This window comes from Portunus trituberculatus, chromosome 21 (assembly GCF_017591435.1).
Source record: "Portunus trituberculatus isolate SZX2019 chromosome 21, ASM1759143v1, whole genome shotgun sequence".
In the NCBI taxonomy this organism is placed as follows: Eukaryota; Metazoa; Arthropoda; class Malacostraca; order Decapoda; family Portunidae; genus Portunus; species Portunus trituberculatus.
Genome location: NC_059275.1, coordinates 17,469,733 through 17,497,232, shown reverse-complemented (window position 1 = coordinate 17,497,232; position 27,500 = coordinate 17,469,733). Strand labels below are relative to the sequence as shown.

Sequence of the window (27,500 nt, the reverse complement as noted above, 5' to 3'; positions counted from 1 at the left end):
AATTATTTTGGTTGATAGACAGTGGAGAGAGTGAGCACTGTATTAGTCTTGCAGTGTGACGTGGCTAATGCAGCGTGTCACTTCATGATTAGACATTCCCTCAAACACTGACTTCCTGACTCTGTATGAAGGTGTCACCACACCTCACACAAACACCAATCCTCAAGTCTTCACTATGGATACGTCTTAGATGAAACAGAAATATTGCTTTATAAAACACAAATAACATAAACCCACATTACCCTGAACATGAAGCAGGTTACTTAGTATTTTCATACTGTACTATATGCATCTGTAGCTGTTTGACTAAAACATCAATAAATGTTACCATAAAAAAGAAATCCTACCACCATGAAATTTTTCTTCAGGATGTGAGTATATCAAATTCCCAATTATTATAACAGTGCCATGAGACAATAGAAAACAGCAACTTTAGACAAACTAGATTTCAATCAAACTAAATATTTGTACATATGCACAATCATACATTACAGTAATACTATATAACAATTTGGCCTCGATCCTAGTTATGTGAGGAAGGTCCATCTGGCAGCCACAAAGCACACCAGCTGTTGCTCAAGTGTGTGTGTGTTTGAGAGAGTGTGTGACCTCAATAATTGAGACAGATACTGACAAGACAGCACTGCTGGGGCTGATAATCTGCTTCAGGAGTGCACATACTGTACATACAGTCAATAACGGACAGATGGGCAACAATTGAAGAGTTCTAAGATTACAGGTGATAAAATCATAAGAAGAGACTGTTTGGTGCTTGCAACACTATGTATGTACCAGGCTGTCATTCCATTAGTGAGAAATAACCAAGACATGGCACATACATGAGGATTCAAGGAGAAACTATCATGATGAATGAATGCTTGAAACCATGTTAACTATCAGACTAGACTACAGCAGAAAAGCTGTGGTAAGACCATTATACATACAATAATTTAACTACTTATGTATACAGGAGTAACTATCAAATATATTAACTCTTACATTCATGTAAATATTTTACACCTCAGCAAAGGAAAATAGAAAAAAAAAAAAAAAAAAAAAAGTATCAATGCACTCAACACACATTTTACCACTCAAAGTTCATAACTGAAGTTTTACAGCTACTCGTGTGTCATCAGTGTTGCCAGTCCACAACACATCCAGTGGCTTGATTACACACTACAGAACCTCAGTGCCTTACTCAGGCTTAAATCTTTCATCCACCACACACACAGTCCTTATATTCACTATAATGTAATAACATTCATCCGCTCATTCACACAAAGAATCAAATCATCCTGGTTCAAATTATGAATAAGGAATGTAGCTTCACAATAAACACAGTTTCAACCACAGATGTTTAGCTAATTCAAATCACTGTCTTGTTTCAGAATGCACACATGATTTTGACTGCACCATTGCCCACAACTACTAAATAACTGACTGTGCTTCCCAGTATGAACACATGGTCTTCAGCTGGCCACACTGCTGCCCTCCACTCCCATACTCTGAGGTGGTGCACCAGGGGGCTTGGAAACATAAATGCAAGATTACTGCTCTTCTGAATATATTAAGCTCCTTCACGGCCCACAGGCAAAACTCTGCAGGTATCCTTGAGTGCATCAGGAGGGAGGGCTACCGGACTTCATGAGCTTGTCCTCTAATCATTAAATCTACTTGAGAGAGACGTGAATGTGGGGAAGGGAATAAAGTGGAAAGAGAGCAAAATAAATGTGTGTATGAGAGAGAGAGAGAGAGAGAGAGAGAGAGAGAGAGAGAGAGAGAGAGAGAGAGAGAGAGAGAGAGAGAGAGAGAGAGAGAGAGAGAGAGAGAGAGAGAGAGAGAGAGAGAGAGAGAGAAACCCACAAAGATAACTATTACTAAAGGTTCTTTCCTCCTGTTGAAGTGTGCCATGCAGACAGTGCAAGGCAGGAGCTTCATGAATTACTTTGAACGTGCAATGAAAACAAAAAACAAAGCAAGTTTTGAGAGGACTTCATATATTACGCTGCCTCTCCCACATATATAATCATTTGTGGACATTCTTGGATGCCCACAAATTGTAAATAAAGAATGTGAAAAAAGGTATTCTATCTAATGACATATTATTATTGTCATGCAGCACAGAACAGTCTGGCATAATACATATTCTTTGTCTTATCTCTAGTAGTGATAGAAGCTTAGACCTGTACAACTGTATGGAGAGTACAAGGTGTTTTGGTTTGATGTAAGCATGACTGGAAGTTAAATACCTATATAAAATGTCAAAAGAAGTAAAACATGTACTGAATAAAAGTTCTGGTTTTATTACTGCTTGCTGAGTGAGTGTGTGTGTGCATCACTTAACATGCAGTGATCAGTGACTGCCATCTTGCTAGACATGGTGGCTGCCTGTCTGGCTGAGGAGGCGTTGGCTGGTCTACACTCCCGGCCCGCAGAGGACTGAGGATCCTCTGCCCTTAATTTAATTTCAGTCAAAGGCATGGGAAGATTCCTGAGTGTCCAGCAGGTTCACCTCCTCATCATCTTCAAAGACCTCCATCTCCACGCTGTCTTTGCTCTGCCTCTTGGTGTGCTGGTTCACCTGAGTGATGCCCTCGGTGAGACCTGTGGTGGTCAGTCTGTGGGAGGACACAAGGTGTCAGTTCATTCCTGCCGCCACTACTGCCTCCTTGCCGCTTCACTCACAGGTAAGGACATCCAAACAAAACTCTCATACTTGCTGTAGCTTGCAACAAATTTCCCAAAGGTTTTCATATCAGTTCATCCTCAAATTGGTGGGAAATCTTGCACAACCAAGGCTAACTGGTCAAGGCTTCCATGATTACTGCACTGGTAAATACTAATTGCCATACTGATATAACTACATAAAGTAGACCAGATACTTATGCACAGAAGAATTACCTCAACTAAATCTGAATTCACTGAAAAAAAAAAAAAAAGTTTAACTACCTGAAACTGCACCACATTTTCTACTACAAGAATATACTCAGCAGGGTAAATATAACAAAATTAAGTGATATAAAAAATACCCCTAGAGACACACAAACATACACACAGTCATGACACACACAGGCTTGTAGCATCACAAATAACAAATGTCACAAACATAACAGTACTTCTTCAACAAAAAGCAGCACTGAAAAGAACAAATATACAATGGAAGATATAATTCAAGGTACTACATAAGTTACATTACTGGGTAACACAAATAATCAAAATCATAGCAAAGCCTTTCATTGTGATGTGCAACAATTCAAAGCACTACACAAGCAATGCACTGTACAGTCTTCATAAACACTTAACCAGCTACAAGAAAGAAAATAAAAAAAGAGTACATTTAGCAATTTCAAGGCAGTACAAGGCTTAGAGATGGCTGTAGAACAAAGACGCTTTAGAGACATTCGGGATGCAATGAAAGGGTTAAACAAGCAAAAGCACGTCACCACTGCCAGAGTAAGGAAACAAGCGGCCAGTAATGAACAGATAACAGATGGCTGTGCATGCAGGGCAGCCACACCACCATACATACTAACAGCACAAGCAGCCACTTCTCAATACAGGTGCGCTTAGAAAATAACAACGCAGGAAGAAAAAAAAAATAAATAAATAAAAATAGAGCAACAAACATCAACTTAATACGACAGTTATCGTAATAAGAACTTGCCTTGTCCAACACACAAAAGACGACACCCATGAAAAGAAAAACAAAACGAAACAAAACAATGATTCAACATGATTAACACAAACTCAATCATGCAATGTGGATTAGAACAAGCCACAAACTCACTACACAATTATACATGTGAGAGAGAGAGAGAGAGAGAGAGAGAGAGAGAGAGAGAGAGAGAGAGAGAGAGAGAGAGAGAGAGAGAGAGAGAGAGAGAGAGAGAGAGAGAGAGAGAGAGAGAGAGAGAGAGAGAGAGAGAGAGAGAGAGAGAGAGAGAGAGAGAGAGAGAGAGAGAGAGAGAGAGATATGCAACAAAATACTAGCAACTTCAGAGCCCCAGTACTCACACTTCCTCGACCTCCTTATCCTCGTCATACACACGGAAGTAAGGGTTGTTGGTGGCCGGCCTGAACTTGTAGCCTGTCATGACAAAGAAGACGTAGGTGGCCATCTCACGGAACATAGCATCCAGCCACTCATACTGGAAGGGCACCGTGATCTGGCAGGAGGAGATGGAAGGAAGCTCAGTGGAGAGACAGTGTGGGTTAATAAAAGTTAGGATTCTATGCATGTACGAATGAAGAACACGTGGATGGTTATGGATGGGTGTGGATAAATGAATAACGAAACTAGGTAAATTTAATCCCATCTGTACTGGGATGCAATTTTATCAAGAGTTTTGGGTATGATTAGACAATTTTATTTACATTATGAAGGGTCTATAGAGGTCAGAAGATTAATGGCCAGAGTCTTCACTATTTCAACCCTTTCAGTAATGGGGCGCATTTTTACCAAGTGTTTTGGGTATGATTAAACAATTTATAGATATTAGGAAGGGCCTATGGAGGTCAGAAGATTAATGGCCAGAGTCTTCACTATTCTAACCCTTTCAGTAACGGGGCATATTTTTACTATGAATTTTCGGTACGATTAGACAATTTATTGATTTTAGGAAAGGCCTATGGAGGTCAGAAGATTAATGGCCAGATTCTTCAATTCTAATCCCCAAATGAGTTTCTGAAGCTGTAAAAAATCATCAAATAGTAAGCAGAATGAATATGGAAACACCTCATGGTACTGAGAGGGTGATTTTGTGATGCTTATTTCTTCAATCAATTAGTGAATAGAGGCAGCAGGGTTGGTCACTTCTGAGGTGTATACAAAAAGGTCTCACCCTCAGGAGGTAGACAATGATGCGGGTGAAGTAGATGTAGCAGACAATCATGATGTAGAAATGGCGGAAGAGCTTCAGTTTCCTCAGATTCATTGCAGCCTTGCCATCGGTCTGTGATGCCTCCTGCAGGTGTCGGATGGACCTGTCGGAACACACACAAACACACACACTCAATCAGGTGCAAACATTCATAAGGAAGTTAAAATTGTGCAATGGATGTATGGGCATAATGTACATAGGAACACACACACACACACACACACACACACACAGATATTGTATGCCTGGTGGAAACAAAGTTAAATGAGGCAATAAAAATAGACATAGATAAAAGGTATAATATATAGAGGAGAGATAGAGTGGGTAAAGGAGGAGGAGGAGTCATGATGATGTTAAGGAAGGAGATAGTGGTAAATCAAGTGGAGTTTGGGGAAGGAAAATCAGAAATACTGTACATTAAGATACATATTAATAAAAAGGAGTTAACAATCACTGGAACATATGTGCCACCAAAACAAACTCATGGACTAACCAAGAATATAGAGACATGATAGATGACACAATAAGGAGTCTTACAAGAATCATTAAGGAAAGGAGAAAAGTGATATTGGTAGGAGATTTCAACTGTAAGGAGGTAGACTGGGAAAATTATGAAAGTGGTATGGGGAAGATGCCTGGGAGATAGATTCCTGAACCTAATGATAGATAATTTGATGGTCCAAAGAGTAAAGGAAAACACAAGATTCAGAGGAAACGATGAGCCGGCAAGATTAGACCTAGTTTTTACAAGGGATATACCAATTAACGATGATATAAGATATAAGTGCCCATTGGGAAAGAGTGACCATGTAATATTAGAAATGGATATAGAAGAAGGAAAGGAAGATAGAGATGAATCATACAAAGGAGACCGATTAAATTACAGAAAGGCTGATATTGAGAATCTCAAGAACTATTTTAAAACGTAAACTGGGAGGAGATGGAAAACTCATTAACGGTTCAAGAGAAATATAACTTATTTTTGGAAATATACAAAACTGGGGTCAGGAATATGTTCCGAAATATAGACCTAAAGAAGAAGGAAAGAAAGATTGGTTTAATGCAAGATGTGCTAGGGCAAAGGAGAAACGAGATGGAGCATGGAAAAGGTGGAGAAGAAACAGAAATCCAGAAAATAAGGAAAACTTCAAAACAGCAAGAAATGAATATGCTAAGGTGAGAAAGGAAGAAGAAAGGAACTATGAAAAGGACATTGTCGAAAAATGTAAGGAACAACCAAAATTGTTCTACAGATTCATAAATGGAAAAATAAGACAAAAAGAAACAATAGAAAGGTTAAAAGGAGAGAACGGAATGGTGGAAGACCCAAAAAGTATGGCAGAACTGTTAAATAGTAAATTTCAGGTCTTTACTAAGGAATCCAAATTTGAAAGACCACAGGGTAATAGAGAGACTGTCCATATGAAAGAGATTAAAGTAACCAAGCTTGAAATAAAAAAGTTGATGACGGAACTAGATGAGGAAAAGGCAATGGGACCGGATGAAGTCTCAGGCAGAATACTGAAAGAATGTAGGGAAGAACCTAGAAAATGGAACAGTACCAGTGGAGTGGAAAAGAGCTGAGGTGGTTCCCATATATAAGAGCGGATGGAAGGAAGAACCTTTAAATTACAGACCGGTATCACTAACTAGTGTAATATGCAAGATGTGTGAAAGAGTAATAAAGAAGCAATGGATTGAGTTTCTTGAAGACAACAAATTATTATCAAATAGCCAATTTGGTTTTAGAAAAGGTCGGTCATGTGTAAAAAATTTATTGAGTTTCTACTCTAGAATAGTTGATAAAGTACAAGAGAGAGAGGATGGATTGACTGTATTTATTTAGATCTAAAAAAGGCTTTTGATAAAGTGCCACATGAAAGATTACTATGGAAGTTAGAGGAGAAGGGTGGCTTAAAAGGAAGCACATTGAGATGGATGAAGAATTACTTAAGGGGGAGAGAAATAAGGACGATAGTTAAAGATATGAAGTCCAAGTGGAGAACAGTAGACAGCGGAGTGCCACAGGGGTCAGTATTGGCACCAATACTTTTTCTCGTATATATAAATGACATGCCAGAGGGAGTGAACAGCTACATAAATCTGTTTGCGGACGATGCGAAACTGTGCAGAGTCATTAAACAAAAAGAGGATTGTGAAATACTACAGGAAGACTTAAACAAGATCTGGAAATGGAGCAAAAAATGGGAGATGGAATTCAATGTGGACAAAAGCCATGTCATGGAAATGGGAAAAAGTGAAAGACGACCAGTGGGAATCTATAAGATGGGAGATGGAGTAGAACTAGAAAAAGTAAAAAAGGAAAAGGACTTGGGAGTGACAATGGAAGAAAATAATCAACCGGTAAGCCATATTGATAGAATTTTCAGAGAGACGTATAATTTGCTAAGGAATATTGGATTAGCATTTCACTATATGGACAAAGAAATGATGAAGAAATTGATAAGTACTAAAATAAGACCTAGATTGGAATATGCAGGAGTTGTGTGGACTCCCCATAAAAGAAACACATAAGAAAATTAGAGAGACTACAAAAAAATGGCTACAAGAATGGTTCCAGAATTTAAAGGGATGACATATGAGGAGAGACTAAAGGCAATGGATCTACCAACCTTGGAGCAGAGAAGAGAGAGGGGATCTGATACAAGTTTATAAATTGATTAACGGAATGGATGAAGTGGATAATGAGAAACTGATCCTGAGAGAAGAATATGACTTTAGAAGCACAAGATCGCATAGTAAGAAACTAAGGAAGGAAGATGTCTGAGAGATGTTAAAAATTTAGTTTCCATAAAGATGTGTTGAGACTTGGAACAGTTTGAGTGAGAAAATGGTGTCAGCAAAGAGTGTACATAGTTTTAAAGAAAAATTGGATAAGTGTAGATATGGAGACGAGGCCAAACGAGCATAAAGCCCAGGCCCTGTAAAACTACAACTAGGTAAATACACACACATATAATTTGCTAAGGAATATTGGAGTAGTTTTTCACTACATGGACAAAGAAATGATGAAGAAATTGATAAGTACTATGTAGTCGCCAGTCGTGGTGCCTCACACTGTGATGTGAGGCTGCTGGCGATAGAGGATGCTAAGTAATAAGAGAATAGTTTATTATCATAACTTGTAGTATTAAGGACATATGAGCATTAGTAAATATATCAGTAAGTAACAGTAGTGAAGATGTACGGAGGTTAACTTAGATGCAGAGAGGTAGTGAGAGGGCTGTTTATGTGCAAAGACTGATGATGCTGCACGTAGGATAGATAAGGACACAGAGGATCGCTGCTGATTCTGCAGGGGATGAAGAAATAGGTCGCACGTGGTGTGCCCCAGCTGCCTCTGAAGGAGGCAGATTCTGTCTGGTCGTCAGTGAGAGAGGTGTTGCACTCCGCCCTCTGATTTCTCTATACATCTTATTCTGTCCAACGTCGACCCTCATTGTCGTAAGTGTTATGTTGTAGTTCATTTGCTATTTGCTACTCAGCTGAGAATTATTGTTAAGTTAATTGCTACTACACTGAGTTACAATACACGTATTATTGCCTTGGTGTCATTGTTCATGATACTGATTTGTTCATGATTCATGTTACTTATCACTGTCAATGATTATGTATAAGTAGGGCATTAAGAATTATCTGGTACATTATGATGTTTATATCGGTTATCCTTACGTTGCCTGTATGTTGTATTAAATAATCAATTATTATTATGATGGCTATATGTCTTATTTTGAATGTTTTTGTTTACATTTCAATATTTCTCATACTGGTGTCAATTTGATTGTCTTGCAGGTTAACCGCATTAAAGTGAGTAAACGACCGGGTCGTTTTGTCATCCTGAATACTACATTCGCCCAGCGGCGATTACATACTATAATAAGACCCAGGAGTTGTGTGGACACATAAGGAAGTTGGAGAGACTACAAAAAATGGCTACAAGAATGGTTCCAGAATTTGAAGGGAGGGAGGACATATGAGGAGAGACTAAAGGCTATGGATCTACCAACCCTGGAACAGAGAAGGGAGAGAGGGGATCTGATATAAGTTTATAAATTGATTAACGGAATGGATTAAGAGGATAATGAGAAACTGATCCTGAGAGAAGAATATGACATTAGAAGCACAAGATCGCATAGTAAAAAACTGAGGAAGGGAAAATGTCTGAGAGATGTTAAAAAATATAGTTTCCTGCAAAGATGTGTTGGGACTTGGAACAGTTTGAGTGAGGAAGTGGTGTCAGCAAAGATTGTACATAGCTTTAAAGAAAAATTGGATAAGTGTAGATATGGAGACAGGGCCACACGAGCATAAAGCCCAGGCCCTGTAAAACTACAACTAGGTAAATACACACAGTTTTATATTGAGAGAGAGAGAGAGAGAGAGAGAGAGAGAGAGAGAGAGAGAGAGAGAGAGAGAGAGAGAGAGAGAGAGAGAGAGAGAGAGAGAGAGAGAGAGAGAGAAATATATACAACAAGGCCTGAGGGGCAGACTCACCACACCACTGGCAGCAGGATGGCACCGCAGCACAGGAAGTCGATAACAATGAGGCGCTGGAACCACACGGCGTGCTCCTCGTTGGACTCTTCCGTCTCCTCCACAATGATGGTGGCCACGTTGGCGATGATCTGAAGGGACACGGCACACATCATGGCACTCACAGACATTCTCAACTTGTATATACGATCATGGAGACATTAATTCCATTCTTGTTCTTGTTCAAAAGCGAGAAAATTCATGATTACTTAATGTATCCTTGACCATAATAAAGCAGCAGATCATGTCAAGATTAGCGAACCATCAAGCTCTCCTCACTCCTGGCTCCTCTTTCACTCAGCTGATGTGTGTGAATGAAAAATATGATAACCAGAACTAACCTAACCCTAACTCTAACTTAACCTAACATGTCCCTACCTTTAACCCAGATTAGTTTAGGTTAGAGATAGGTTAATTTTGGTCATATTTTCATTCACATGTCAGCTGAGTGAAAGAGCTGTGAAGGGGAAGCCAGGAAACTAGAGAAGCTGAAGGTTTGCTATTGCTGACATGATCCAAAGCAGCCTCTGAATATGAGAAATAGACACAAGGCTTCCAAACACAGTGATAGAGGACAGCTCCCCAAAGCTTACCTGGAGAGGAATGATGATAATGAAGATCTTCCTCTCTTTACTGGACAACACATGTTTGATGAAGGCCCAGCCGGAGCCAATCAGGGCCAGCACGGTGAACAGCAAGGCACCCTTCAGCCTGCACCAACACCACACACCAAATATTACTGACACATGACACACACAGCATTACTTATTCTTATCCCTAATACATCACATTACCAGTATATACAAAAGGAGAGATACATAGCATATATAACATTTCTGTCCACCTCTCTAGTGCAAGAGTTAACTAGTATTCTCAGTCATTCATCCCTTTCCCTGGTAAACTCTGGCACTCCCTGCCTGATTCTGTATTTCCACTATCCTAAGACTTAAACTTATTCAAGAGAGACTAGTACATCAACAAGTGTTTTTTTCCTTTTTTTCTATAGTAATGATTTGTCGTCCCTCCTAAAACAAATCAAATAAATAATAACAGACTCAAAACCACAGAAGACAAGACAACAATTAGCCAATTACATTAGAGAAAAAAAAATCAGAGCCTAGCAAATCACATAAATCTATTCTGAGCCTTCATGCAACATACAGCTGGAGGAAGGCACAGGGAAACACTGGCTATGGACTCACAAATGCATGATATAGTACATAACAGCCCAAGCCTCCATGTGCACACCGCGAGTCTGTATCATGTGGTAGTTGACTCCATGGAACAAGAGGCTGAAGGACTTGATCACCACCAACACCCCCATCAGGTAGTGAATCTTGAACACTGGATCTCTGCAGGCAAAGGAAAGGGTTGCTGGGTCACTCATCTCCTGTTGGTGTCTCAAGATGGACTGCAGTGGGATTAATGCTCAGAACTGAGAGAAAAGGGAACTGTGGACTGGCAGAGAGAGAGAGAGAGAGAGAGAGAGAGAGAGAGAGAGAGAGAGAGAGAGAGAGAGAGAGAGAGAGAGAGAGAGAGAGAGAGAGAGAGAGAGAGAGAGAGAGAGAGAGAGAGAGAGAGAGTAGGGGGAATTGTAATTTGCTAAGGATGAAATGTATTTACAAGTACAAATGAATACTTCTCTGCCACAATAACTGCATAATGAAGCACCTGAGAAGAGACACCAGCTCACACACTTAATTCTATCAATTCTATCACAATCAGACTAATCTTAACACTTAAACTGTTGATTGAAAGTGAAAAGTCAAGTGTTATCCAAAATTAATTCACTCACTACTGTGGAGTTGAAAAGTAATGGAAAATGTACATATCTCAGTGACACCTTACCTGCTTTTCTTGAGGAGGAAGAACCAGAAGCAGGCTGAGAGGAAGAACAAGAGGGCCATCATGAAGTAGAGGGCTGGCAGAGGCATCTCCCCGGCAGACAGGTAGTTGTCGTCAGGGTTCTTCTCCTCAATCTGGTTTCAAGGACATTGTGTTTTAGGGAGGGAGGGAGGGAGGGAGGGAGGGAGGGAGGGAAGGAAGGAAGGGGACACTGGATTTTCCTTTTAAGTGAGTGATCTTTCTGATTATTCCAAAATTGATTTATGATGTGCCTTGGTTACCACCCATTGAAAGCTGTCAGCCTCATACACAAACAGATCTTTCTCATACTGATATTGTTGGATCATCTACATTCAAATTCTGTCCATTGAGTCATAAACTTTATCACCTCTCTCTCTCTCTTTCATAGCTTTCTGCCTTCATTTTACTAATTCCACTGTTACAATGCTATTTTTAAGTCCTGCTACCATTGGAAATGACAAGCAATGCTGATGTTTCCTTTGTAAGAGTCTGAAAGGCAACCATCCAAAGAGAACCTTGACACATTGTTTTTAATGCCATACTCTTTTGCCCCGATTGCCCCGAGCAGCTCAGCATCTCACCTCCAGGAACATGTCGATGGCAGAAGGCGTTGGACTGGGGCCGTAGTTCATGCAGTTATGGAAATGTAGGTTGTACAGTCCTTCCTCCTTCTCCAGAGCTACATACACCACAAACTGGAACAAGAGTCACAATATTTTACTACACCTGACTACTTCCTCAACTGAAGCACCTGTCACCTGAACTCATTTAAGAGAGATTTCAAGACATTTATTCCATTCTTTTGGCTAACTTTCTCAACCCTGTTTGGGGACTGGCATCCTAGTGGGTATTTTTGTTGAATATTTTTGTTGTCCTTGGTCAGTTTTCCCCTCCTACATAAATAAAATAAGGGAAAAAAAGTTCCCCCATGGTGAAATATCCTGACAACCTCTCTCCTGCCAGGTGACACAGTGAGGCTCCCCACCTTGAAGCTGTAGTAGTCTCCATCCTTGGTCATGTTGATCTTGACGTCATTGCACTTCTGGTTGAACAGGTCTCCCGAGGGCCCCCTTATGGTGGCAGTGGTGGTGGTGATGGAGGTGCTGTCCCCTGTAAGAAGAACATTGCTACACACCAGGGAAACAAGAGGCCATTGTGTGTGTGTGTGTGTGTGTGTGTGTGTGTGTGTGTGTGTGTGTGTGTGTGTGTGTGTGTGTGTGTGTGTGTGTGTGCAATTCACCTCGGTCACCAGCTGGTCACCCAGCCAGTCTTCCCCATTACAGAGCGAGCTCAGAGCTCATAGACCAATCTTCGGGTAGGAATGAGACCACACAACACACACTGGGAAAGCGAGGCCACAACCCCTCGAGTTACATCCCGTACCTATTTACTGCTAGATGAACAAGGGGCCACACATTAAGAGGCTTGACCATTTGCCTCGCCGCCCCGGGACTCAAACCCAGGCCTCTCGATTGTGAGTCGAGCGTGCTAACCACTACACTACGTGGTGTGTGTGTGTGTTTTTAATGTTACTGCCTATAGCACCTGTAGGCATACTTGAGGAGTATATGTGGGAAGCACTGTTCAGCTTCCGCCCATTAGTGGCACACACAATTTTATCTATAATGGTACCCATATTAGGGCCTATATCACCACCCAAGTGCATCTTTGGTGTAACCACCTAGAACCTGGGTATCATAGTGAGGTGTAAATAACTTTAATCCTCTTGATAAAAGGCAAAGCTTCAAAGTGGTATGTGGTGGGATGTCTGCCCAATTCCATGCTCACCACCTTATCCACTACACCACTCTGTGTGTGTGTGTGTGTGTGTGTGTGTGTGTGTGTGTGTGTGTGTGTGTGTGTGTGTGTGTGTGTGTGTGTGTGTGTGTGTGTGTGTGTGTGTGTGTGTGTGTGTGTGTGTGTGTGTGTGTGTGTGTGTGTGTGTGTGTGTGTGTGTGTGTGTGTGTGTGTGTTTCCCTGTTTTGATCTGCTGCAGTCTCTGACGAGACAGCCAGACGTTACCCTACGGAACGAGCTCAGAGCTCATTATTTCCGATCTTCGGATAGGCCTGAGACCAGGCACACACCATACACCGGGACAACAAGGTCACAACTCCTCGATTTACATCCCGTACCTACTCACTGCTAGGTGAACAGGGGCTACACGTGAAAGGAGACACACCCAAATATCTCCACCCGGCCGGGGAATCCAACCCCGTTCCTCTGGCTTGTGAAGCCAGTGCTCTAACCACTGAGCTACCGGGCTGTGTGTGTGTGTGTGTGTGTGTGTGTGTGTGTGTGTGTGTGTGTGTGTGTGTGTGTGTGTGTGTGTGTGTGTGTGTGTGTGTGTGTGTGTGGGAAGTGTATTTCAATGTAAAAAAAAAAATGTAAATTCAAATAATGCAATGTCTCTAATGCCACATAACATTTTTGTAGCAAATCACTGACAAATTATCATTGTAAACAGACATTCCAAATAGCAACCTCGATGAAAGGTGAAGTAGTATATTAAGGTTCACAGACTCCATGCAGTGCGGGGTGACAGTGTGTGCTTACCTTGAGTGTTGTTACTGACGTCCCTCCTGTGTCGCTCAATCTGTAATGCCACATGGAGGAGAGGAAAGCCAACATTAACTATCAAATAAATTGAAGGAGTTTCTAGCAATCATGCCCTTTGATTTTTACATCGCTTTCTGAGACTTCATTCCTGCCTCTCCAACATTTAACATGCTTCATCCACTCATATAACCTTTTCCACACAGCCACACCAATTCCCTGTACCGTCAGCCCCCACCAGAGCACACTTATCATCATCTGCTGACTCTTCCCTCACACCAACACTGTACACCCAGCTCATCAGTCCCCCTCTATCACAAGGCAACCACTTCACACCAGTATGCTCCTCAGTGTGTTTATAAATGTAAACTATGTCCACAACCAACACAAAACACTCTGGAACTCCCTATCTGCGTCTGTATTTGTATTTTCCTATGATCGTGACTAATTAACCACTTGAGCAACATGACGCATTTCCATATTCATTCTGGTTACTATTTAGCAACTTTATACAGCTTCAGAAACTTATGTGGGGATTAAAGTAGTGAAAACTGTGGCCATTAATCTTGTTTTCCATAAACCCTTCCTAATGTAAATTAAATAATCTAATTATATATACCCGAAAATCAAAGTAAAAATGTTTCTCAGTTATGAAGAGATTAAAGATGGAAGTTCCAAGACAATTATCTAATTTTTTTGGCTAACTCTCCCTGACCTACATAGGGACTGGCAACTAAGTGGGCTCTTTTGTTTAGTTGTTTTTGTTGCCCTTCCTACATGAAAAAAAGAAAGTAAAAATAATTACATTCTTGTTGAAGAGGTACTTGTCGTTGAATTTGGCAAGCTCCTCCACCTTCTGTATCTCCCAAAGTTTTGCAGTGTCATTGAACACGTGCAGCTGGGCCATGTCGTCGCTGCAGTTGAGGTACACCCTGTTGTGACGAGGGAAAAAGTGCACTGCTACACTTATGGAGATAAATGCTGGTGAATATATGCCCTGCTGCTTACTGCTTACTACTTTTGTTGTACCTTTGTTTTATTGATTTATTTCACTTTTACACTTGTGCACCGATACAGTCATTGGAAAAAAAAGCTTACAAATACCAATTGCAAAACTATTATCTGTGAGTATATTTGTATGAACATCATTGCTACATGAATCTGTCACATCTTGCACCACTAGTTTCAAGACATTTGTCCCAGACTTTTGGCTAACTCTACTGCTCTCTTAGGGAACTGGCAATCCAATCAAGTGGGCCTTTCCTTTGCTTTAGATTTTTTTTTGTTGCCCTTGACTGGTTTTCCCTCTTGCATATAAAAAGAAAAAAATATGTCTACTCTTCAGAAGCACACTTACTGTTTGTTCTTGAGGTCAAAAACAAAGAAGACATGTTGCACCAGCTGGTCATTCTGCTGCAGGTTGAGGAGGCGACACTTCTCCGGGTGAGGCTCATTGTAAGAGTTGGCAATCTTCTCTAGGATGAATCCAAACTGTGGACCACAAAGACCATCACTCTCATTACTGACATTCCCTTGCTCACCACAATCACCACCACCACTACTATCATCTATGCATTTCCATACAGTGTGAGTCAGCAAGATGATCTAATAAAGCCGGCATAACCAAGAACAAACACAAGACTTAATGAGTGTGTCATTTTCGATTCGAACATCAAACACACTACAAAACGCCTCACTGAAAGACAACAGGAGCATTAACATCCATGAGTCACAGGAACGAAAAAATGACAAAAACAAGAATGATAAACTAGGAAAACCATAAACCCGTAAACAAGCACATATGAGTCACAGTAACGAAAAATTTAAAAACAAGGCATTTATCCCATTTTTGTAGCTAACTCTCTTGAACCTGCTTGGAAACGCATATAAGTGGGCATTTTGTTTAACCATTTTTGTTGTTCTTGTCCAGATTTCCCCTCTTACATGAAAAAAGAGGAAGAAATAGAAAAACCAAGAGGGAGGACACCTGTTTCCCCTCTTATACAGAAAAAGGAGAAAACCAAGAGGGAGGCCACTTTCTCCCTCTTAGATGAAAAAAGGAAGAGGAAGGATACATTTCCCCTCTTACATAAGAAAACGAGGACGGAAGAGAAAACCAAGAGGGAAGACACTTGTTTCCCCTCTTACACACAAAAAAAGACAGAAAAGAAAACCAAAAGAACACTTGTTTCCTCTTACACAAAAAAAGAAGATAATATCAAGAGCAAGGACACTTTTCCTATTACATAAACAAGAAGGAATAAAAAACTAAAAGAACTTCTTTACCATCTGATACAAAAAAAGAAAAAAAGACAAAATCAAGAGGGAGGGCATGTTTCCCCTTACATTAAAAAAGAGGAAGAAAACTAGGAGGGAGGATGTTTCCCCTCTTACATAAAAAGAAGGAAAAGAAACCAAAAGAAAGGAAATTTTTTCCCTACCTACATAAAAAAAAAAAAAAGAAAACCGATAGGGATGACACACGTTTCCCCTCTTACATGAAAATGAAAGAAGAGAAAATCAAGAGGGAGGACATCTGTTTCCCCTCTTACATACAAAAATATGAGAAAACCAAGAGGATACTTGTTTCCCCTCACAAAAAAAAAAAAAAAAACCAAAAGAAAGGACACTTTTTTCCCCTCTTACATAAACAAAAACAAGGAGGAAAGAGAAAACCAGGAGAGAAACTTGACACACCTTCTGGTCAGCATTGTTGGGCGTCACTCTGAACTTGTGCACGTCAACCACCAGATGGCCCAGGCGGTAGAAGCCAAAGGTGCTGATGGGGAAGTACGGCCTCTTGTCATTCTGAAACACAACGCTACTTCACTAACTGTGGGACTCTATGTTATCTGATTACTTGTATGCTACCTAATTATTTGTAACAAGTTTGTACAGTTGGATCTAGTGTGATGTGGGGGATCGAGAGGTCTTTATGGGGACTGCAAGGGGTTTTTATGGGGTGTGCTATTTAATCATTTGCATTATCAAGGTAGTGCAGTTGAGTCTAGTTTGGTGTGGGGGGTCAGGAGGTCTTTATGGTGACTTCAAGGGGTATGATATCTAATTATTTGCATCTATCAAGGGGTATACTATCTATTTGAATCTATTAAGGTGTTGGGTCTTGTGTGATGTGGGGATGGAGGGGGTCTTCAAGGGCTGTTCTATGTGTATCTATCAAGGGGTATGCTATCTGATTATCTGTACCTATCTATCAATGGGTATGCTACCTAATTATATGCATTATCAAGGTAGTACAGCTGGGTCTTGTGTGCTGTGAGGTGCCAAGGGGTCATCATAGAGTCCTTATGGGGTTTTTAAGGATATTCGAGTGCATGGGTTTGAATCAGAGCCACAGTCTAAGGCAGTGATTCCCAAAGTGTGTGCCGCCATTATCTGCGTGGTGTGCAGCAAAAATTATATAATTTTGCTAGTTATCGAAGATTTCTCACATTGATTGGCGAGGATAATGCTTGTACTGCGCATATATATATATATATATATATATATATATATATATATATATATATATATATATATATATAGAGAGAGAGAGAGAGAGAGAGAGAGAGAGAGAGAGAGAGATATCACAGGGTAGGTGTGCCGCCAAAATATTAAATGTTTTTAGTGTGCCGTCATACTAAATAGTTTGAAAACCACTGGTCTAAGGTTAGAAAGGGTATCCACTCACAGTTCCCTGATGCTAAAACAAAACCCACTATCTGGAAGCAACATCCTAACTTTAATAGAGTAATAGAATAAAGAAACTGTATTTAACCCCTTCAATACAGGGACACATTTTTACCTTGACATTCGGGTATGATTAGACCATTTTATTGGAGGTCAGAAGATTAATGGCAAGATTCTTCAATATTCTAATCCCCCACATAAATTTCTGAAACTGTATAAAATCACCAAATAGTAAGCAGAAAGAAAATGGAAACACATCATGGTACTGAAGGGGTAAAAAAAAAAAAATAATAATAATAATAATAATAATAATAAACAATCTTTCGCACATGTGGAGAATAAGGAAGATTAAAAGCATCCCAATCAGGGCCTAATGGTGATAAGGTTTAGTTAGGCCTACACTGTCTACAAACTCTTCACTGTTCTGTACCCTGACTGCTGCAAAGACATACTGTGACCTGAGAATGACTTACAAGAGAGCGGATAAAATTAGTAGTGTGTGTGTGTGTGTGTGTGTGATAAAACATGGATTTATTATGTGAAACCAGGTGATTTCATTCACGTAACTTTTACACACACACACACGATACAACAGACTCCTTTACTGCTGGCCTGCCGTATACCACAGCAGTGCCACCCCGCCCCCCTCAGCCTGCCCCGCACCCCACAGCAGGCAGCAGCTGGCACGCCCTCCCTTACCCTACCCTTCCCGCCACGCCCACGCCCGTACCCCACGCCCACCTTGATCTCCAGCTTGTGTTTCCTGGCGTCCACCACTAGAGCAGCCGCAACCAGCAGAAGAAGCAGCGTCAGGGATAACTTCATTCTGGCCTTCTCCATCTTGGTTGTTGTTTTGCTGCACCGGCGGCCATCACAGTGTCGCGTTCATTGTCACTTCTCCTTAGCCAACTCTCTGTATCTATTCAAACTCTTACATTTGCACATAAAATTGACTTGCTAAATGAATTGTTATTTTCCTGGTTATTTATTTCATCTGCTTCTTGAGGTAATTGCGTGTGTGAGATGTTGTTTCGTGTATTAATGAATGCAAAGGGTTCATTATTATTATTATCTTTCCTTGTTATGCTATAATACCTTGGGATTTTATTCTGGATGAGTTTTATTTCATCGTACAAAAGATGAAGTTAATAGAGGTAATGACTATTCAACTACAGTCTCTCTCTCTCTCTCTCTCTCTCTCTCTCTCTCTCTTGTTACACACACACACACACACACACCAAATAAACGGATAGAGGCAGACGTCGTGCGGCCAATACATAACAGACTGCCACTAAAGATATGGTGCAGGAATGACAGACGAAAGAGACGGGTTGGAGGTCGTGGTGGGAATGACACTATAGTAAAAGTCTTGCTTGGTGTATTGAGACGCATTTTTATCAACTTTAGGTATGAATAGACGGTTTTATTGACATTAGGAAGGGTTTATGGAAGTCAGAAGATTAATGGCTAAAGTCTTCACTGTTTTAATCCCTCACATGAGTTTCTGAAGCTGTATAAAATCGCCAAATAGTAAGCACAACAAATATGGAAACGCGTCATGGTGCTAAAGGGATTAAAAAGACAGGTAGGTGATATAAATGAGAGAGCTGGTTCAGGAAGGCACTGGTTTTGCAATTTTGGGAAAACACTCGAGTCTACCAAATGTTGATGATCTGGCAGGCACTACTCAGCTTACTATCGTTAACGGCTGATATACCAGATAGCCCACCTACACACACACACACACACACACACACACACACACACACACACACACAAGGCATCCCTGGCGCCTCGACCCACTAACCCCTGCCAGCCACCGTCAATCACGCCCTTTCACCCTGCAGCCAAGTGATTATAGGGCGCTTTTGGAATGTTTTGCAGGTATTTGCAGGTGGTTTATGGCCTCGCTGTGTGTAAATAGGTAGAGGAGGGGTAGATGGAGGGATGGGAAGGATTGTGGGAGGGAGGGGAGGTGAGATGAAAAAAGGTATAAAAAAGTTACTTCGTCTTTACATCACAATTTTTACTCGTTTATTATTGGAGTTTGCATTGTTTTTACTTTTTATTTATTGATAGGAATGTAAATCAAGTTATAATTCGTAATAAGATCACGTTTGCCGTCTAGCTATGTTTTTTTGTTTTTTTCGTTCCTCGTTGAAATAACACTTTCGGCATTCTATAACGTCAACTTATTTTAATTAGCACGCCTAGGATTGCTTTGGTGCTTGATATAAGACTTAAAAAATATAAAAACATCATTCAAGAAATAATATTCCATAAATTTTAATCTAACTATTCGTATTTTCAAATAAAAGAAAAAATAACGGAAACAAAATAAAAAGAACATTTTTTATACAACAAGAAATCTGTGTTTTCTTTATTTCGCTGAAAAACAAAAAAATTTCGTATTCAGAAAATGTAACATAATGTAGTGTGGTTTTGCTTTCCTTCTCGATAATATGAAGTGTTTCTGTACCGTTGACTTGAAACAAAGACGATTCATTGGACCTCGTAATATAAACAAACGACTTGGTAACGTTATTATATTTTGATTATTAGTTAAAGTATTTCTTGCGGCTAGAAATGTAGTGCATTCCAGTCTGGGAGCCTTTTTTCTTCTTGTGATTTTTAAAATGAATCGCGTACGTAAATATTAGACCACAGGGGCACCTCAGCCATGCCTTTCCCCAGGTCAGCCCACCAATGTTTGCCTGCCCTCCCCTGTGTTTCCAGACCTAGAAAGTGAAGCAAAGCCAAAATCAACCCTCCAAACTAGATAAATAGCCCATTACTGTGTGGTGCAGTGGAACCATGCGTGCATTGGGGTCCGAGGGGTCTCCAAGCGCACGGGTTCGAATCCTGTCCACGGTCCGAGTGTAGGTTGGGGTTTCTCACTCGGGGCAACGGTTCCCTAACGGGTGGGCTTTGAGATAGGAGGTACCCCAAAAGTATCTCCTTTAGCCCATAAATTCCAGTGAAAAAACCCACGTGTTATAAATGAAAAAGAAAGAAAAAATAAATAAAGCAATGGTTATGCATATCTCCGTTCAGACCTCCCGGTGCCCGTTATGACCCGGACCAAGACCTCGCCCCACCAAGCCCCGTCCCTCTCCGTGTAAACTCACCCACATTACCTCCAATTCTCAGTGTTTCCCGGCCATTTCCTACTGTTTCCCATCTGAAATACATAAAGTATAGTGAAAGGAAGAAGAAATGGGGAATGGAAGTGTGTGAGGGAGTGTAGTAGTAGTACCATTACTAGCAGCATTATTATCCTTGTGTGTGTGTATTTACATAGTTGTAGTTTACAGGGCCTGGGCTTTACGCTCGTGTGTGTGTGTGTGTGTGTGTGTGTGTGTGTGTGTGTGTGTGTGTGTGTGTGTGTGTGTTATATGGCCAAGGCCACGGTGTCTCATTAAAACTAATTAAGCTGTGCCTTGAAATGGCCTAAATATAGTGAGTAGTTGACACTTGAGCGGCCAGCGGCTGTCATTGCCAGGACGGTCGTGGTGTTCAGCCCTCGGACAGACCGCCTCACATGTATGACGCACTTACCATTCACACTCTCTGTTAACCTTTAACTGTGGGTGAATAAAATTTTCTACTACACCTGTCTTTTTTATATATGAAGCAAAGCTGGCCAAGGGCAACATAAAGAATGAGGCGAAAAAATTACCCACTTAATTGTTAGTCCCCTTATATGGTCTTATCTGGAGTCTGCTCCCTCCCACCCTCCTAGCCTTCCCTTCGTGGCATGACTCGCCTCATGTTACGCGCCATACAGTCTTTTCTCTTTAACCTGCGTTGATGTAGGCGTCAGTTTGGATTATTGTTTTCTTGTTTGTGACCTTGTGACCTTGTTACTGCAGCAAATGTAAATAAATTGAGTTTTTTTTATTGATACATGTTTTCAATATTATATGAGGTGTTAGTGAAGATGTCCATGAGGATTTTTGATAGTTAATATATGGCAACCCTAATACAATCAAACAAGCAGGCATCACGTATTCATCAACATTCCCACGCCCCATCGTAACAACTATAGCAGGGATGTATTAGAAATCATTATGGTTTGAAGAGGATTCGCATGATTACAGTGATAGCGTAGTTAACCCCTTCAGTATCATGACGCGTTTTCATATTAATTCTGCTTACTGTTTGGCGATTTTATACAGTCTCAGAAACTTATGTGGGGAGGAGAATACTGAATATTTTGGCCAGTAATCTTATGACCTATATCGACCTTTCCTAATTTAAGTAAAATCGTCTAATCGTACCTGAAATTCATGGTAAAAAAGCGTTTCAGTACTGAAGGAGTTGAAGAAGACAACAATGACAATCAGCCTAGTAATAATCTGGGTGGGTCTTGATAGCAGTCCTTTTGAGAGCCTAAATAATTTCAGAAAACAAGCTTCAGAGTGACGGGAAGCGGGCGATATAAATAACAAATAGTCATAAGTCCCTGGAGAATTTGTCTTAATCTGTGACGGGAAGTGAGGCTCCATGTTAGCCCTCTCAGTGCCATGGCTTCCCTCATCCTTGATAAAACGCGGCGGTGCAGGTTTACATGATACAATTTAGAGAAACGCCATCGGCAACAGGAGTGATGGCGCAAGTCCTAACGCAATAATGATAACTATACTTTCAGAATTGCTCAATAAAATCGCTTAGTGTCAATATTTCATAACTTCCTGCAGACTCTAGTGTACAGCAGCGAAGTCAAAGAGAGAATTAGTGTGTTATTCTCCCCAGCTTATCAAATAATTATTTATACCACATCCCGGGAAACCCAAGGACAAGCTGGCTTCAGTACAAATTTCTCTCTCTCTCTCTCTCTCTCTCTCTCTCTGGGGAGGGATGACATTTTGACTAAACGTTCAGTGACCACAACAGCTTTAGTACTAACTGCAATTAAAGGAAATGTAAATTTTGCTTGTTTAACTGCCAGCTGTATACTTGTTTGTTATCTTTCCGTCTGTTAAGCATTTTGTTACTTTATCTGATTGCCTGTCTGCCAGCTTGTCTATCTGCTTGTTTGTCTTTACATCTCTTTGTCTGTCATTCGGTATCCTATAGTCTCTCTCTCTCTCTCTCTCTCTCTCTCTCTCTCTCTCTCTCTGTCAGTCCCGGTGCGTCACAGCTTCTATTGTTGCCTTCATATCACACATGACTAATATATCTCCCATCACAAAGCAAATGTCAGTAAGACATCCGTTACTTCATCTGAGAACCTCTTGATAATTTCATTTATCAGATCATAAGTACAACCAATAAAAGATCCGCACTAATGAACTTGTGCCCTTAATCATCTCCTTCCGTGGCTCTTGAACACAGTTTCTTCCTGATGAGAGCAAAGCCTTTCAGAATACAGACCAGTGGATCTCGTCTCACCGCGACTACTTTTCAAGGACTACAGAGACAATTAGCAGAGTTCTAAAGAGCCCTGTCTTGTTGATAATGCAAAAAACTTGTTAACATGTCACTAGAACTATATAAACATCCTTAAAAACGCGTGTCACTTGAACTAGAGCCTTTTGAAAAAGTTTTGGTGTGGCGCGGAAATGTTTCAGAATATGACTTTAGCGGACTGATTACTGGGTGGAACTGATAAATGCAGGATTTAATTTCGAGTGACACAGGATGTTGGTCGCCTTAAAACGTGCTGCCATTAGGCCTATGCTCAGTGCTCTGTCTTGTGCTCTTTATATTGGTAAGTCTAGAGCTCCCTACTTGCTTCCCATTTCCTCCCGCCAGTGACTTTCGTCCTCTCGAGAGGGAGAGGTTTCAAGACACAATTCACACTCTATGTAATTGTAGTCTTTCTCTTTGGACAGTTTCCCTCCCTTTTGTTTCTCATGTGCCATCTTTTTTTATTGAAAGGATTGCTGAGTTTTTATTTATTTTTTTTTTTATTTAATGATTTCTGTTTTCTTTGTGAAAACTTCTCTGACAAAATATCACGAAGAAGAAGAAGAAGAAGAAGACGAGGAAGTGAGAAAGAGAGATAGATAGATAGAGAGAGAGAGAGAGAGAGAGAGAGAGAGAGAGAGAGAGAGAGAGAGAGAGAGAGAGAGAGAGAGAGATGCACGTAGAGGCTGTCCCTGGGGGGCGATAATGTTCAGTACACCGTTACTACTACTACTACTACTACTACTACTACTACTACTACTACTACTACTACTACTACTACTACTACTATTAATACAGAAACACACACACACACACACACACACACACACACACACACACACACACACACAGAAACGAGAGAGAGAGAGAGAGAGAGAGAGAGAGAGAGAGAGAGAGAGAGAGAGAGAGAGAGAGAGAGAGAGGAAATGAGTGGGAGATCTCTAGTCCCCGGCCACAAGGGTTCAGCTGGGCAAGGAACACACATGGACACACGCCCAACAGAAATTTGTTCATTATTCTGGTGGACACAACCCCGTCCAGGAGCTTCCAGTGCGGCCTTCTTACCCCTTGTTTCCCTAAAGACAAAGGGCTCCTGACGGTGTGAACTTTCCTGGAAGGACACACACACACACACACACACACACACACACACACACACACACAACACACACACATGCACTGATTGCTGGCGTTCGCTCGAGGGATTAGCAGCGTGTTACCTGGATTACCTCTGGTGTGGTTTGCAGTAATGGGTGAGTACTCCGCTGCTCTGCCTGGCCTTGTTCTCCTGCCGGACCATATATGCAGCTTCGGGTTCGTCTGGAGTTTGTAAAGATGTTATGTAAATAGATGAAACACAAAGGATTACACGAATGTTTCTCGCTTCAGCTGAAGTCTGACTACAGGTTAGGTTAGGTTAGGTTATCTCTACCTATGTACATATCTACTGACCAGTTTATCTGTCTATCTTTCTACTTATCTGAAATGATTAACACACACTGACCTGACCTGACCTAACCTAATCTAGTCTAAGCTCATCTGACATGAATTAAGCTGACGACCACCAAACTACAATGTCACTTAAATTTTCCTACATGAACCAAGTCTGACATAACTTAAGTAAAGCTGTGGTGACCACCATTAACTTTTTTTTTTATTTATTTATACCATGTGGGCTTTTTACGGGAATTTATGGGCTAAAGGGGATACTTTTTGGGTACCCTCTATCTCAAAGCCCACCCGCTAGGAAACCGTTGCCCCGAGTGAGGAAGCCCAACCTACACTCGGACCGTGGACAGGATTCGAACCCGTGCGCTTGGAGACCACTGGGATCCCAAAGCACGCATGGTTCCACTGTACCACGGCGGCCAAACTTGTTAGGAATTAACCCTTTCATTACTAGGACATATATTTACCTTGAGACATGTGTACGATTAGACCACTTTATTGACATTAGGTAGAGTCTATGGAAGTCAGAAGATTAATGGCAACAGTCTTTACTATTTTAATCCCCACATAAGTTTCTGAAGTTGTATAAAATCACCAAATAGTAATCAGAATGAATATGAAAACGCGCGTCATGGGGTTAATTGGAAAAATACAAAAAGAGAAAACATGCTATAACTAGATCGAGAAAGATGGAAATGGAAATAAGATATGATAAAAAAAAGATAATACATAAGAGATAGTAAACTGAGAGGGAATTAAAAGGAAAGAGGTGTCGCAGAATACTAATAGACGGACAGACATACGCGTAGAAAGCATGCATGAGGGTTTCGCTTCACGGCCACAGTCACTATTGCCACACACAGACACAGATCCGTCCTCTGTAGGTTTAGCTACAGTACTCTGCAAAGGACTTGTTTTTATGTAAGAGGGTAAAGCCGGCCAAGGGCAACAAAAAAAAAAAAAAAAAGGCCGACTTGATTTCGTAAATGCCAAAAGAAAAAGGAAATCATGTTTTTACTTTTTTCCAGTAATTTCTTTAGAGCTTGTCATATTAATGCTAGGAATTTGGACAATATCGGAGTAAATCTTGATAATTTCCACTAGAACGTGTTACGCCATCACAAGGCGGTGGCGCAGTGGAAAAGATGGTGAGCGTGGGATCGGGCAGACGTCCACGCGTAGGTTCAAATCTAACTACATACTGCTTTGAAACTATGCCATTTGTCGAGTGGTTTAAAGTTACCTAAACATCACCATGATACCCAGGTTCTAGGTGGCTATATCAAAGATGCGCTTGGGTGGTGATATGGGCCCTGATATGGGTACCACTATGAATAAAACTGCCTGCGCCACAAATGGGTGGAAGCTGAACAGCGCTTTCCACATATACTCTTCAAGTATGCCTACAGGCGCTATAGGCCATAACATAAGCAAAACAAAAACAAGAATAACAAACAATTACCAATAGAGGCTGTATATAGAGAAGCATGAAAACTTTCTCTCTCTCTCTCTCTCTCTCTCTCTCTCTCTCTCTCTGAAAACCTACAATAACATCCACTACAATCTGTTTACAGTGGGCGAGATGAGACGCTGAAATGATACGTTTTATAAATAAATTCTCTTCTTTTATTTTTTCTCGTGACACAAAACACTGCATATTCTCTCTCTCTCTCTCTCTCTCTCTCTCTCTCTCTCTCTCGTGCCCAATGTAGCTAAAACAAAGTGTCCCAAGCGGGTTAGCCTTGCTGCTCCCTACTTGAAACAGTTCACGCCATACGAAGGAACAAAAGGGAACCAAGCAGACAGTTTGCCAGTGGAAGGGATGACAAAAATAGATACTAACTACAATACATTTCAGCGGTGGACAAACGGTGTTTTTTGCAGATATCTCCTAAACGAATCGTTGGATGAGTATGATATTTCAACACTACCTTGAATATCCGCTCGTAATTTATGGTTAACATACCACAGTGCTATATGTGTTATGTGAGGAGTTTACTGAGTGATATTACGCCTAATCCAGTCATCATATCAAAGGTGTTATACAGAATCGGACGAATGTGGGTACTCGTCTAACCCTCCACCACCACCACCACCCTGAAGAACCCCAGACCACTCCTTCTCTACCCCAGTATCGCATGACCCTCTTCCCCTTCCTCTTCACCCCTATTCACACCATCAGCCTTCCACCTTTGATTTTTTTCCCTATTGTAATTACATACGTATAGGTATAATAGTTACATACGTCAGTATGTACATACATATCATACATTAATGATATTATTTAATACAATTGCTGGTATATGTGGACATGAAAACCAGAGTGGGTCAAACGACCGTGAAAGCAATAGCTAATTCCGCTGTTAATGGCCGTATAGCTGGATAATAAGCAACGTATCTAACAACAAAATAATATTATATATAAACTGGACCACTTTTTATGATCAATAGGTAGACAGTACGCAATAAGAGTATCAACTTTTCCTAACAGTAGAAGGTCCAGGTCACAGGTAATTCCAGCACATCATGTTCACATGGTTGACCATAACGACTGCAAACATGGCTCTTCTATATACTACACGTAAACGTGCTGTTGTACAGTAATTATCAACGTGAACCACTTCTTGCCTTCATGAAATTGTACCATACTCGTTAATAATCATATCTATACATACACACTTACAGAACATTATAATGTATAAATACAGTGGTGGGAGAAGTAGGGAGGGACACAGGAGTGAGGGAGGCGAGGAGCTAGGGAGAGGAGAGGAGAGATAAAGAGGGCGAGAACTTCCGAGACGGGGGAGGGACACGTAGTAGTGGTTAGGAATGGTTTGGGTGGGTGTGTGGGGGGGCCACACTTCCATTCGAATGTGTCAACATGACTCGCCGGCTTTGTGTTATTTTTCACGAGTAAACTCCTCACATAATACATATAGCAATGTGGTATGTTAACCATAACTTACGAACGGATGTTCAAGGTAGTGTGTTGAAATATCATACTCATCCAACGATTCGTTTAGGAGATATCTGCAAAAAACACCGCTCGTCCACCGCTGAAATGTATAGTAGTCAACTCTTGCATTAGTGAGT

General features: G+C 40.9%; 2 protein-coding genes across 2 annotated transcripts in view; one reads left to right on the top strand and one right to left on the bottom strand.

Moving 5' to 3' along the window:
* Positions 1 to 18,445, bottom strand: part of LOC123507100 (protein GPR107-like) — a 19,449-nt gene extending 1,004 nt beyond the window's left edge. Inside the window, exons 1-14 of the mRNA XM_045259667.1 lie at positions 18,288 to 18,445; positions 16,554 to 16,664; positions 15,214 to 15,347; positions 14,662 to 14,788; positions 13,857 to 13,896; positions 12,286 to 12,410; positions 11,882 to 11,995; positions 11,283 to 11,413; positions 10,637 to 10,786; positions 10,028 to 10,145; positions 9,396 to 9,526; positions 4,842 to 4,983; positions 4,015 to 4,166; positions 1 to 2,618 (exon numbers count right to left, since the gene is read on the bottom strand). The exon at positions 1 to 2,618 is cut by the window's left edge and continues 1,004 nt beyond it. Coding sequence (XP_045115602.1) covers positions 2,468 to 2,618; positions 4,015 to 4,166; positions 4,842 to 4,983; positions 9,396 to 9,526; positions 10,028 to 10,145; positions 10,637 to 10,786; positions 11,283 to 11,413; positions 11,882 to 11,995; positions 12,286 to 12,410; positions 13,857 to 13,896; positions 14,662 to 14,788; positions 15,214 to 15,347; positions 16,554 to 16,664; positions 18,288 to 18,386 — 1,725 coding nt within the window. The 5' untranslated portion in view covers positions 18,387 to 18,445 and the 3' untranslated portion in view covers positions 1 to 2,467. The remainder of the gene's footprint in view (positions 2,619 to 4,014; positions 4,167 to 4,841; positions 4,984 to 9,395; positions 9,527 to 10,027; positions 10,146 to 10,636; positions 10,787 to 11,282; positions 11,414 to 11,881; positions 11,996 to 12,285; positions 12,411 to 13,856; positions 13,897 to 14,661; positions 14,789 to 15,213; positions 15,348 to 16,553; positions 16,665 to 18,287) is intronic.
* A 5,462-nt stretch (positions 18,446 to 23,907) lies between these two features.
* LOC123507022 (vascular endothelial growth factor receptor 1-like) overlaps positions 23,908 to 27,500 on the top strand; it is a 39,202-nt gene continuing 35,609 nt past the window's right edge. Inside the window, exon 1 of the mRNA XM_045259519.1 lies at positions 23,908 to 24,211. The gene's annotated coding sequence lies outside the window, so the exon portion shown is untranslated. The remainder of the gene's footprint in view (positions 24,212 to 27,500) is intronic.